The 13,715-nt window shown below is 35.3% G+C and overlaps 1 protein-coding gene across 1 annotated transcript; it reads right to left on the bottom strand.

The window, feature by feature from the left end:
• Positions 1 to 2,715: 2,715 nt before the first annotated feature.
• LOC120488672 (granzyme B(G,H)-like) lies at positions 2,716 to 5,974 on the bottom strand. The gene is made up of 5 exons (XM_039685293.2): positions 5,898 to 5,974; positions 5,652 to 5,802; positions 3,747 to 3,888; positions 3,413 to 3,664; positions 2,716 to 3,299 (listed from the first exon to the last, which is right to left on the bottom strand). Exons 1-5 carry the CDS (start codon positions 5,956 to 5,958, stop codon positions 3,144 to 3,146), a joined length of 762 nt encoding a protein of 253 aa, XP_039541227.2. The 5' UTR covers positions 5,959 to 5,974; the 3' UTR covers positions 2,716 to 3,143.
• Between the last annotated feature and the right edge of the window lie 7,741 nt (positions 5,975 to 13,715).

Raw genomic sequence — 13,715 nt, 5'->3', positions numbered from 1 at the left:
ATGTAGATTAAGAACCGTATTATAGTCCATGCAACTAAAATAATAAATTTTTTAAAATACACTTATAATAAATGTTTATGTTTTACTCATTTTGATAAAAAAAAAAAAATGGTGTGAAAATGTTCACCCTGGGTGGATGTGGTTGAACGTATGTGGCTAGAAGTGCAGTTGAGCTCATAAGCTCCACAACTCTCTGTCAAGATGAAAAACAGTAAATTTGCTGTTAAATTTGTACATGAAATACTCTCACTTGTGGTGAGCGTCATGCTAAATTTATTGAACGAATACCTTAAAATTATTAAAAACAGGCAGAAAATCCATATCAGATTGTAAATTGAAGACACAGGATGCCTATGTTGTCAACAGGAAACTTTATATCAGAATGTGCTATCAGGTTAAATTAATAAGGTTAAAAAAAAGAGCAGATCTGATCAGCAAGAATGACTCATAATAAACATTGTGAGTATGAAACAGCATTTTCCCAGGCAGTTGCAAATTCATTTGAATGTTTTGATTTGTTCTTATTGGGTTTGAGGGCTACACAAGTACATCTGATATAAAGATAAAAATATAAAAAAAATCAAGTACTAACTATTAAAGTTATGCAGTACTTTTAACAAGTTACTTTTTCAATGCTACTCCATTTTCCCATTTATTGACTAACATCTCTCCTGTCCCTACGTTCAGAGAAACCTTGAGTAAGGTTAACATGATGATTATTGTAGTTCTACTAAATGTGAGCATGCATTTACTCCTCTCACTTGAACTAAAACAGATTCAGTATTCTTAAAATACTGAATATTCAGAATATTAAGCAAACTTGCATAAATATGTATTTACATTAACCCACTTTATTATCCAATTTCTTTGCAGCTGACTTTTGTTTTTCTAATTCAACTATACCAATACGCAAAAATGACTTAAGGAGTTAACCATCACATTTGAGTTTAATTTTTGTTTGCTTTATTTTTATCACTGAAGTAAAGGTGTTTGCCTCTGTCACTATCACTCACACAGTAGAGAGAGAGAGAGAGAGAGATCCAGCTGCAGTTAATTTAATAATTCATACTCACAAGGTTCAAAAAACCAAAAGGTCAATGCAAAAACATAAACATAAACACAAACGAGAAACAGGCAAATACGCGGCATAGAAGTGTGAGGACATTAAACAAGGACTCCTTGACAAACAATAAAACAGACACAGAACTAACAAGGTAATGGGAAACAGCGGTGTGCAATGATGAGATGAGTGGCAGAACAGAATGCTGGGAACTGTAGTCTAATGTAAATGACACTGTGAGAACGAGGACCTCTAGTGAACCCAGGGAAACACTACCAGATACTGTGACAGCCTCTTATATTATTCTGCATTTCCTTCATGCGGCTTATTAATTTCACCTTTGGTCTGAAAGGGCCTTTACACTTGCTAAAAACTTTTATTTAATTAAAACATTAACAAGCCAGCCCAGCTTAGAAAAACTAAAATAACCCATTACTTTCTATAAAAAGTGTTTGTGTTTTCATGTTTTTGAAAGAAGTTTCTTACTTGTTGCACTGCACAAGAAACATTTCTTCTTGTTATTAATATTGAAAAGTTCATCCATTTGTGAAGCTTAATTTTTTTTTTTTTTTTTTGAGTATGGAAACTGCAAAGCTGCATTTTCCTCACCACAGGATTCTTTACCGAATAGAAAGCTCAAAAGAAATAGATATATTATTTATTTGAAATAGATATATTTTGCAACATTATAAATGTCTTTAAATGGGCTTTATGTAAGAATTTTCTGTAACACTTTTGTTTGAAAATTTTAGACAGATCAGATTAATTACCAATTTTCATAAAAAAAATCAGTTATAATGCACTGGAAAAAAATATTGATGGTTTAACTTAAAGTAAGTAACCTGGTTGCCTTAAAAATTTAAGTTCATTGAACTGGAAAAAGTGAGTTAATACAATGAAGGAGATTAATTTAATCATCAGAAACTCAAAATTATATGTTATCTGAACTAAATAAATTATTTAAGTTGATTTGACAAAAGAAAAAATGTTGTGATTACTAGACTGTAAAAAAATATTGTTGGTTTAACTTAAAAAAGTAAGTAACCTGGGTTGCCTTAAAATTTTAAGTTGATTGAACTGGAAAAAGTGAGTTAATACAATGAAGGAGATTAATTTAATCATCACAAACTCAAAATCATAAGTTATCTGAACTAAATAAATTATTATAAAGTTGATTTGACAAAAGAAAATATGTTTTGATAACAAATCTTGAAAATATTTTTCAAGACATTTTTTACAAAACCAACCAAAAGACAGTTTAAGATTACAGTTAAATTTAATTTAATGTTAAGTTGTCATTACCAAGACAGACAGGTAATGATGTTTTGGTTTATGTCAAGTTTTCATGTTATGAAGGTGTTACCTAATTTTCAAGTACTAATTGCTTTGTTATTGCCAATGTGTGAACAGTTTTGTTAAGAAAATTTTAAAACTAAGACCTTCCCCGACTTGTCTACTGTATGAAAGCCTGATGTAGACGTTTAATGTGAAGGACTCTGGACTCACGTTTTTGTCATGCTGGAAAATGAAAAGCATATTATGTTTCCCGAAAGCCTCTTTTCTGCTTTATGACACAAGAATTAAATTATTATACAATGTTCATGACACTTTGTTTATTTTGTTATTGAAATGAAAGCACACAGTATGTATATATATATATTGCAATGGATATTATGTTTATTGAAAGAAGTTTTGAGGGCAAATTAACTTCAAAAAGCAAAATCACCCCATTTCACAGGCAATTAATCCAATTAAAGGAGTGGTTTGGCATTTTGGATGTCGGCCAAATGCCAAACCACTCCTTTAATTGGATTAATTGCCTGTGAGATGGGGTGATTTTTGATTATTGATTATCAACTCTAAGGCTCACTTGGAAATTCCAAGTGAGCCTTAGAGTTAATATTAATAATCAAAAATGTTTATCCAGTCGTCCCAGTTGCATAGTTCGCTGGTGCTAGGCTAGCGCGAGTCAACGGTATCTTTTAGCATGTCGTTAAAAACAGTTTTACCCACTCCACAGTACACCAAAAGCAAAATTTTAGTTTTAGTGCTAGCACTAACCATCTTTTTTTTTTCATTAAAGTCAATTATTTCTAATTATGTTTTTGATCCACGGAAGATATGCTGAAATCTTTGTATAAACTTCAGGTAGTTCCGGTGAATTACAGTGATAAGAGTCACCAAAAGATGTGACACCAACTGCAGTGTCTCCACAAACCAAAGGACCTCCTGAATCCCCCTGTCAAAAACACAGATCAACATGTCACTAAAATGCCAGTTATCACCTTTCTCTAAATTAATCATATATTTATTTTATTTGTTAATTACTATTATTATTATTTTTTTACATACATCACAGCTTCCTCCATTGCCATATACACACATCATCTGTGCAGCTGAGTACGTCAGTTTCCAAACATTTTCACATTTTGCGTTATTCATGATCTTCACATTTGATTCAATGAGGACTGGGCTTGAAGTGCCATTAGTTACTAAACTTCCCCAGCCTGCAACACTGCAAACAGAATCTGCTGTGATATCTCCTTCTGTCTTTGGTATAGAAATCCATTCGGCATTTTTGTTGTTTTTGACTTTTTTCTCTAACTGCAATTATAAAAACACAATTATATGGTCATACATAGTATTTAAAAGATTAGCTATCATTTTGAACAATGCAGTCTGTTACCCTCAAAAGCATGATGTCATTCCGATAAGGGTTTTCCTTATAATTCAGATGTTTGTGATAGGACTCCACTTTAATGCGGACATGTCCTTCATTCATGTCTCGTAGATCATGTGCACCAACCACGACTGTAAGCTCTTCTGTTCTGTTCATGGAAACATTCAGCTTTATTCTTTCAGAAAACATTGTTATGATGAAAGCATTTAATTTAGATCAATTTAGAATGATGCCAACTGTGAAAAAAATATTGTTGGTTTAACTTAAAACAGTAAGTAACCTGGTTGCCTTAAAATTTTAAGTTGATCGAACTGGAAAAAGTGAGTTAATACAATGAAGTAGATTGATTTAATCATCAGAAACTCAAAATAATAAGTTATCTGAACTCAATAAATTATTTAAGTTGATTTGACAAAAGAAAAAAAATGTTGTGATAACCAATCTTGAAAAATATTTTTTGACAGTGTGTTGTCACAACTTGTACACATTGTTGCCTTACATTTTTAAGTACAGTCAACTTGGATGTTTATGTAATTTCAACTTAAATGACATTAAACTGACAAAAAAAAAGAGTCGAATCTTTAAGTGAAAATTGTATAAAAATGTATTCACAGAAATGCAATATGACATCCATAATGTTTTCTGTGGTGTATAAAGAACTTACTTAATAAACCGTAATGTTTTTATTACCTTAGAATGAGGAATTTATATTCACTGTAAAAAAATATTGTTGGTTAACTTAAAAAAGTAAGTAACCTGATTGCCTTAAAATCTTAAGTTGATTGAACTGGAAAAAGTGAGTTAATACAATGAAGGAGATTGATTTAATCACCAGAAACTCAAAATTATAAGTTATCTGAACTAAATAAATGATTTAAGTTGATTTGACAAAAGAAAAAATGTTGTGATTACTAATCATGAAAATATTTTTTTTACAGTGTAAGGGCACCCCCTTCAATGAAGGTCGACATATTGTGACGTCACGTTTCTATCGTAGCCGACAGCGAACAAACATCGCTACAGAGAATGTTTCGTCACTACACTGTAAAAAATATTTTCAAGATTTGTTATCGCAACATATTTTCTTTTGTCAAATCAACTTTATAATAATTTATTTAGTTGAGATAACTTATTATTTTGAGTTTCTGATGGTTAAATTAATCTACTTCATTGTATTAACTCACTTTTTCCAGTTCAATCAACTTTGGTTACTTACTGGTTACTTACTGGTTACTTACTGTTTTAAGTTAAACCATCAATATTTTTTACAGTGTACCTTGAAAGAGAAGCAGCAGAAAGCTATAGAAGCCATAAACACCGTGAGTAGTGACTTTTCCTGTGTCAATGGTGTAAATGTGTTAGATTATTTCATGTAACTTAGTTCTTCTCCCTCGCTTGTTATGGCTTTGCTATGTGGGGATAAATGTGCTGGTTACGTTCGTGAGACAGCTGATTAGTACTCTTGTCCTTGACCGTAAAACAGTAACGTTACAGGAATCACAACCTGTCGATCGCGTCGACTTAAGAGTTTTCAAAATCAGAGAAAAAAAGCCAATTGTGCGTAGTAAATGGTGTACCTTAAACTTATTTTGATGCGTTAAAGCAATGTAAAAACCATATGATGTCACAACTTATTTGTCATACTTTTTTAGTATAATCATTTATTTAATGAGACCATTGTATCTGCCTAAATTAATTCAATATATCAGCTACCTGCACGCTTTGTATTATCTTAGCACTGTATATTTTTTTGTCATTTAGACATTGCTTTCACAGATTACTTTAAATTGTAATGTATTTTTCTGTAAAGCTGCTTTGAAACGATAATGTGTTGTGAACAGCGCAATACAAATAAATGCGAATTGAATGGAAAATTCATGATTTTTTAGCTCAGAAAAAAATTAGACTGACTTCTTCCGGCAATGTGCTGCAGTCAAGACAAACTCATCAGAAATCAGGGATCCACCGCAGATATGTTGACGCTTCACCTGAATAGAAACCATGTAAGGTCTGGAGTGGGGTTTGGCTTCTGTGCCGTTCACTATACCCACATCCACATGAGCTGACAGAGAGAGAGTTGTCAGTTCACTTATTCAGCACATATATAAATTAAACAATCTTCAAAAAATCCTCATACTGTTATATAATCGGTCTCACCAGTGAAGGTCAGGTGTGGCAGCAGAGAGGCCAGTAGAGAGATGATGATGATGATGGTCATGATGACGAAGACGGTCTGTGAGTGTCTGCAGAAGACGCAGAGTATTTATTGTTTTTGGCAATGGGTGGAGACTCAGTTTCTCACTTTATGACGTCATTTTTGCTATTCCTTGTGGTCTAATGTTTAAAACTTGTTGTTACCATCATATAAGCACCTCATCTGGCAAACACCACACATTGGTGTGAGGAAAAAAGCAAGGTCCAAAATCTATGTATAATTAAATAATTTTCTATGTTGGTAATACATATACAAGTATGTGAAAGACTTGGTCACATGACCCTAACTGCATCGATGAATGCAGTGTATTTTTCCCCCCTATAGATAAATTTGTTTTAGTATGTTTCTGGTTTTGGTCTTTCTTAAAATAGAGTGCAGATAAAAAGCTAAAGCAATTTCACAACCTTTTGATGGACGCAGTAAAACTTGTAGCAAGATCTGTTATTTAACCCATCAGCTCCAACCACAGTGTCAGACGAGCCAAAAAAAAAAAAAAAACTGTTTAAAGATGACTCAATTTACACTTGCATTCAATATAAAGAACACAAATATGTTTGAATACTTGGGCCGACATTTAACGATGATGTAAGTAGATAAGAGACTGTTCATTTGACATGAAGTACTAATTGTCGTCTTCATTATTAATCACTGGACTCCAAATCAAAAATAAAATTCATAATGGCTATAAAACTAATGTCTACTATGATATTGCTCTCAAAATGCAGAAGGAAACCTAGTCTAGATTAACTTTATAGGAGCTCAGGAAACAAATATACGGAAGAAATTTTTCGTTTTTTTTATTTTTTGTGTGTTGCAATGCATTTAGCAGGATGTTGCTGCAATTTCATGGTGAATATTTATCAGATTGGGTTTCCAGGACACCACAATGTCATATATCTAATGATCAAATTTAAGTTAGCTGTAGACATGACTAAGTGAATAATTCCCAAGTTCACATCTACATATAATTATTATGGTAAAGGTTCTTACTTGCCATGCGGTCTTGGTGGAGGGTACTTAGGCTAGTTCAAGTGAGATGAGTAAATGAGGTTTACTCCTGAAACTCTTAATAGAGGCCAGTGTAACCTGGATTAAAAATTTTTAATGCCCCCAATGCAAGAAGGAAAGCACGTCACATGCTAACTGACATTTTTTACATTACTTATATTACTTCTTTTTTTGTTAATTATAACTGTTTACATGCCCCGTTTTGAAAATGGGTTTGCAAAAATGACAGGGTTATAATATTGAGGAGTTGATTCAATTAGACAAGTCGAACGACGAACGACATGCCAAGTGACCTTTAAGTATGTGAACGACTTTGCAAATTGTGCAGTGCCAAGGTCACAATGTACATATTTGTTTCATATTAAATCTAACACATGCTTATTTTGCACTGAAGCCATTCAAAACATTTTTTTTCCTCTAGATAAATTTGTTTTAGTTTGTTTCAGGTTTTCGTGTTTCTTGAAATAGAGTGCAGAGAAAGCATTTTCACATCCTTTTGATTGACGCAGTAAAACTTTGCACCCGTTGTCGCACGATCTGTTATTCAGCTCGTCAGCTCCAACCACAGTGTCAGAAGACAAAAAAAAAAGCGGTTGAAAGATGACGCATAGTGTCCAATTAACACTTGCAATAATGCAGTATATTTAAAACACAAATATCTTTGAATACTTGGGCCGACATTAGTATGAGGCATTTAAACATGATAGGTTTTATATTTTTTTGGTCTTTTTAGAAGTAGACCAGAGGCTGTCAGCCATTTGACATGACGTACTAATTGTCATCTTCATTACTAATCACTGTACTCCAAATCCAAATAAAAAATCATAATGGCTATAAAACTGTTCTGATATTGTTCTCAAACTGCAGAAGTGAGGTAGACGTAAACCTCTTGATTAACTTTACGGGAGCTCAGAAAACAAATTTTTTGTGTGCAAAATACATTTAGACAGGATGAGGTTGTAACATTGAAAACTAGTTGACTTATTGTATACTTTTATGATACTAATCTTGCATACTAGGAGGTGTATTATTTTGGGAAATTTTTTGACATTTCTACACATAATCAAGGAGGGCACAATTTCATTTGAGTGGTCTTTTTGTTGTAATACATACTTTCTGTCAGAAGAGGGCTCTATAAACGCATCTGATGTCAATTTTGGCTTTGCCAACCAAGAAAATGCCACAGAAAGTGACAAAAAAAATCTATAAGAATGAAAAATTCAATAAAGTGTTTTTCTTTAATAAAAAAAATATTGAACATTAAATTAAAAAAGTCCTTTATTTGAAATTATTTGGATAGTTACTGATAGTTACTTGGACATTCTGATTGAATATAGCCTATATCAGCATTTTATTGTTAAATTCTTTCACGCAGAGTCACTACAGTGAACAATACAATAAGCCTTTTCTTGTATGCATTCGTTTTGATGGCACAGATCAAGCACTACAACGGACACTAGAATAGAGTGCCGAAGTTACGACGTCACTCTGTAGGCAAAACGCGGAAGTGAGTTAGCATTTTAGCACTACGGTTCCCTCGCTCTTGCCTATGGGATTTTTGAATGGGTTTTTGCTAAATCGCCTGAAATAAGGTCTGTGGTGAACAAAGCCTCTAAATATTTTCACGTTTTGATCTATGACATAAAACACAGTTATAACCTGCTTGTGTTTTTTTAAAAACTTTATTGTGTCTGATTGTGTTTTTTTAAATCTTTATATAGGCTTCAAAATGTATAATTTTTGGATTAACTTGTAAAGATAATCTTGCTAGACAAAACGTGTAAGGGTCACAACCCTTTGATAAAACACAGATCTTATTTTTTGCGATTTTCCAAAAGTCTATGGGGAAAATGCATTGCTTTTCGATCGAGGGAACCCATGCGCCGCTAGCTTCCGAGTCGTCCTACAAAGTGACGTCATCACTTCGGTACTCTATAATCCTATAGCCTACATTGCCACCAAGTGACAAGCCGTTGTATATCAATTTTATTTTCCTCCAAACCAAGATGGCTGACAGTCAGTCAAAAATGTTGCTCCAGAATCTGCATCCATTCCTTCTATAGGAGACTCTTGCAGGTAAATAAAAAAATACTATTCTTGCTAACTAAAATTGGATCAATGGGCTCTATGCACGGCGGTATTTCCGGTGAAGGTGTAAGGATGCTCGATAACTTCCGCCGATCGTAGAGGCCAATGCAACACCGAGAATTTATATTGAATTTTATACTCCATGGTTATACTAAAGAAACGTTAGTCACAAAAACAGATAAAACAGATACCCCGCGTTGTGTTTATGCTTCTTTTTAAAATTATATTAAATAAACGTAACTATATATAAAATTACATCTAAACGTATGTACGTTTCGTTTCAAAGACAACCGGAAATGGACGAGCATCCTTGCGTCAAATGCGGAATTTATGCTTACATATATGACAATCCCAAGCCAAAATTGACTAAATTTAAATGGTATTTTCATTAAAAGACAATAACATGAAATCCATTCTACACCTTTTCCAACCCCTCAAAAGCCATAGACAACCTCACAATGCTATAACTGGGATGGCAGCCAATATACGGTCTGCTTCAACTGCCCAAAACCTTTAACAATGGACAGCAACCCCCCCCCCCTAATGGCAGCCTGCTCAACCCACTCGCCAGCGTTTGGCTTGCCCACAGGCATTTTGGGAATGCCAAAATGGTGCAGAAGTCAGGTAAGACTTTGTGGTGGCGGCACATACCGCGACAGTGGCATGGTGGGGGTTCACGAGGGCCACGAGGCTCGCGTACCACTCCAGGATTCATGTGCGTCCAGTCGCTTCAGACAACACACACTAATCCTCAACGTGATGACAATCGAAGCTATGATGAATCTTGTCGTGACTGCCAAGGTTGAGAGAAAGAGAGCGACCGCAAGAGGAAAAGGACAAGGGGTTTCTGAAAGCTGTGTTTTTTCAGCCCGCGAGTAATGCAACAACTCATTTTAACTGCCGTCCTAAACTATCTCGCACAGATGCAATGCTGTAACGCCAGGTTCTCTGAAGGCTATGTAATGAACACATTGGCCTCAAAGTATATGGCCAAAATCAAACGCAGAAGTAGTTGGAAGGTGAAGAAATATCGAATAACCCATGAAACTGGACCAATTTCAAAGCAACCCTGAGAGTTTACCAAACAAATTGAGGAGAATTTAGATTCTGTCCATTCTTGTCTCTAAATCAGCGAGCTCTTCGTGAGGCGAACTTGATTTACATTGAGAACACTCAACAGGTTCACTGGTTGTTAGTTGCAAATGTTGATTTCTGGCCTTTAGATCAATTATAAATGGCACAGGGGGGAAATACATCATCTAAGTAGTAAGAAAAGAGGAGAGAAGAATGAGAATAAGGTTACCAACTGCTTTGATTTGATACTATTATACACAATTTATATATATATATATATATATATATGATGTAATACAACATAATTGGGAAGCTCGCTGTCTTTGAAATTCTCTAATCTATATCAAAACATCATCTTTAAAGAGACAAAATATGAACAATCAAACTGCCACCACTGTCTAAAAATGGAAGAGGACAGAAGATGTCTTCGCCAAGCTTTCCAGGGTCTTTTTTTCCCCTTCTCAGGCATTCCATCCTGATTTTCCAGAGAGACGTTTTGCGGGCTGTTTTAGCATTGATCAAAGGTCCACAGCTTTGATCTTTCGTCCCAGTGCTGCCAAAAGGTCTCTCTGGCGAGCGAACTGACAGGACAGTAGACCAACAATGATAATTACAGGCTCCTCTTTATGTTTCTTTCTGTGTCTTTCAAGCAAAAAAAACTGGCATAAACAGACTCTCTGCACTACAGCCTGAATTCCTAGGCTGTAGAATGGAGAGAGAGAAAGGAAGAAAGGTAAAGTGCTTTTACTCTTTATATGATGAAGAGAGTGGATTAAAGAAGGCTATAACATTTCTGCATGATAGAAAGTTGGTGCCTCTAAAGCTTTGCTTTCATGTACATTTATACTAAATAGTTTCTTAAAGCGAAGACCCTCCTTTTCGTTTTTAAGCATGACTTGGGCAGCTCTAGGAACCCATAGATTCCTGCAAGACTTCCCAGGAACCCATCATAAAGGAAAGGTTTTGAGGTACTTGAAATATATTTTGAAGATAGTTCAACAGAAAATATGAAATTCGAGATCTGATGGATTCTTAGATGTTCTTTAAAAAGTTCCTCTAGTGTGGCGGTCAATTATACTTTCATTTGGACATTATGGACTGTTAAAAAATGGATAATTGGGGTTCTATGAAGCATGGTTCTTCACTCAACCCCAAAGAACCTTTTATGCTAAACAGGTTCCATAATGTCAAGAAAGAACCCTTTTGGCACAAAGGTTCTTTAGTTTATAGGCTATTACAGCGCATTCTCATCCCAAGGCGTCATATACAACGCTGTTGCCAAAGCGTAGACATCCAATGCACATGTCACCATTCGGTGTCAATATAACACACACATGGGTAGGGTTAGGGTTAGACCACTAGGAGGCGCCTTCAGTCCCATATTTATCTGTGTCTCAAATACCCATTTTCCACCAAAAAAAGAACTGAACTGGTGCTGGTTCAAAGTTGGTTCAACTTGCGAACCGCTTCAGAACCAGTTTGTTTTTCCACTGACTTGAGCGCCCAGGGAACGACGTCGTTACGTCACTGTGTACGTCGCCATACGTAGAAACGCTTGCAAGTAACATTACTTTGGGATTATCTCTAACTCGTGTACCAAGAAGGGTTTAAAAACAATTGAAATATGAAAGTCTTTTAATCTTTTCTTTTTGATATGTAATCTTTTCTGATAAGTTATCTACCCCTGTCTTGTCTTTTTTTCTTTCCATTTATTTGTTTTGTGACTTTTCTTTTCTGCTTAAAATGTCTTCAATAAAAAAAAATTACAAAAATAGAAAGGCTTGCGCCAACTTCAAGCATAACAATTACAAAGGCGGACTCCATCGTGTTTCTGCAAATGTTTCTCCTGGATTTGCGATCCTTTATTATGGTCAGAAAAGATGTTTAGAACACATCTAAACCCGCCCCCAGCCCCCGACGTAAGCATGACGTGGTAAAATAACGGTTCTAGTCCAGCAAAGAGTTGGTGCCGCTTTGGAACCAGTTCTCCTGGCCGAGAACCGGTTCTTTGGCTCTCGAAACACAAAGAACAGGTTCGCGCGCAGGCACCGGCTCCAAACCGGCTCTCAAAATGCTTTGGTGGAAAAGGGGCTACGTATATTGATGCTAAAGGGTGCCATGTGCGTTGGATGTCTACACTTTGGCAAAAGTGTTGTATATGACGCCTTGGAATGAAGAACGGGCTGGCTATTATTCATTCATATATTACATTATTCTGCAACCTTTGGTAGTTGTTATTAATTTATTGTTTATTAAACTGTTGTAGTAACTTAATATCACATTTTAATCATGCTGATTTTTGGAGGAGAAAAACTAAAATGGCACTCTTCATGTGATATTTATTAATGCACATGTATTCATAAATACATTTTAGGGTCTTGATGTTTGTCAATAATATGAAAAAGGACAAAACAAATAATAATGAATGAACCCAAAAGGTTACATATAGAACCTTTTTCCTGGTTACAAAGAACCCTTATTACTGAACCCTTAAAAATGGTTCTGTATAGAACCTTTTTGGAGTTCCAAATACATAGCGCTGATAGAACCTTTTATGGTTCTATATAGAATCTTTTCTTCTGTGACCAACAAAGAATCCTATATTAAGAACCTTTTTTGGTTGTTTCCCAGAGAACAACTATAGTGTCGGCCCAGACATTTGTTCGTCCTTTCTTTGATGACGAACACAAACTTTCTTCTAAGAGCAACAGTTGCGCGATGGCACGAGCGTCATCACTATGACACACCCCTTACGGCATTGGTCCTGGCTTTTGTTCATACAGGCACATTCCGGGACTGATCCCTGCAATGTTACTAGGTCCCGAACCTGGCATCGATGCCAGTATCAATCCTGGGTCGTGTTTGCGTTCACACAGAAATCGGTCTGCCAATTTCCCGGGATCAACGCGTTGTTTGAAATGGGCTTACATGTTTTTGGGGGAAATGAAAAATGTTCTCAATGTTACATTAGAGGTTCTTCAGATTAGAATGCTGATTTCTGAACTCTGGGCACAAGAACATAGAAGTTTTTACAAGAAGTAGGCTAGCTAATAAATGTTCATTGTGCAATTATTATCAGGCTGAAAAACCCTCCTTTAGCCTTCTAAATTGCGTGATTTTCCTTATGAATAGAGCTTTTTACCGTTGTCCAAGATCCGTGAGGTTTTGTTGGATCATTATGTCAGTAGTAGTAGCATTAAGGATTTTTGTTGCCATTAAACCTGCAAATAAGACGAGAATCAATGAGGCTAATAAACCACAGCACTCCTTTTACGTTATATATACGCAAATACCTCAGCATACCCCGTTCGTTTCATATCCTTGTTCCAACACATATAACTATACAAAATGTCAACCAACATTTCACACAGTGAATAAAATCCTTTTACTTTTTTGACTAACTTAGAGATGGGCATGGAAGTCTCCGGAGCTTTTTTTAGCGAAAGCAGACCCCTGTTTTGACTCAAACAGATGAAGCTTCCATTAGCGCGGCTAGAATTCCGCCTTTTTGGACGGCGTCTTGGACTTTCTGCCACGGCTAACCACTCAGCAGCTGATGCTGATCATTAGTAGGCAGAACATGCAGTTGT

This window comes from Pimephales promelas, chromosome 2 (genome assembly GCF_988280905.1).
Source record: "Pimephales promelas chromosome 2, fPimPro1.hap1.1, whole genome shotgun sequence".
Taxonomy (NCBI): Eukaryota; Metazoa; Chordata; class Actinopteri; order Cypriniformes; family Leuciscidae; genus Pimephales; species Pimephales promelas.
The sequence above is the reverse complement of the archived record's forward strand: the minus strand, read 5'-3'. Positions and strand labels throughout refer to the sequence as shown.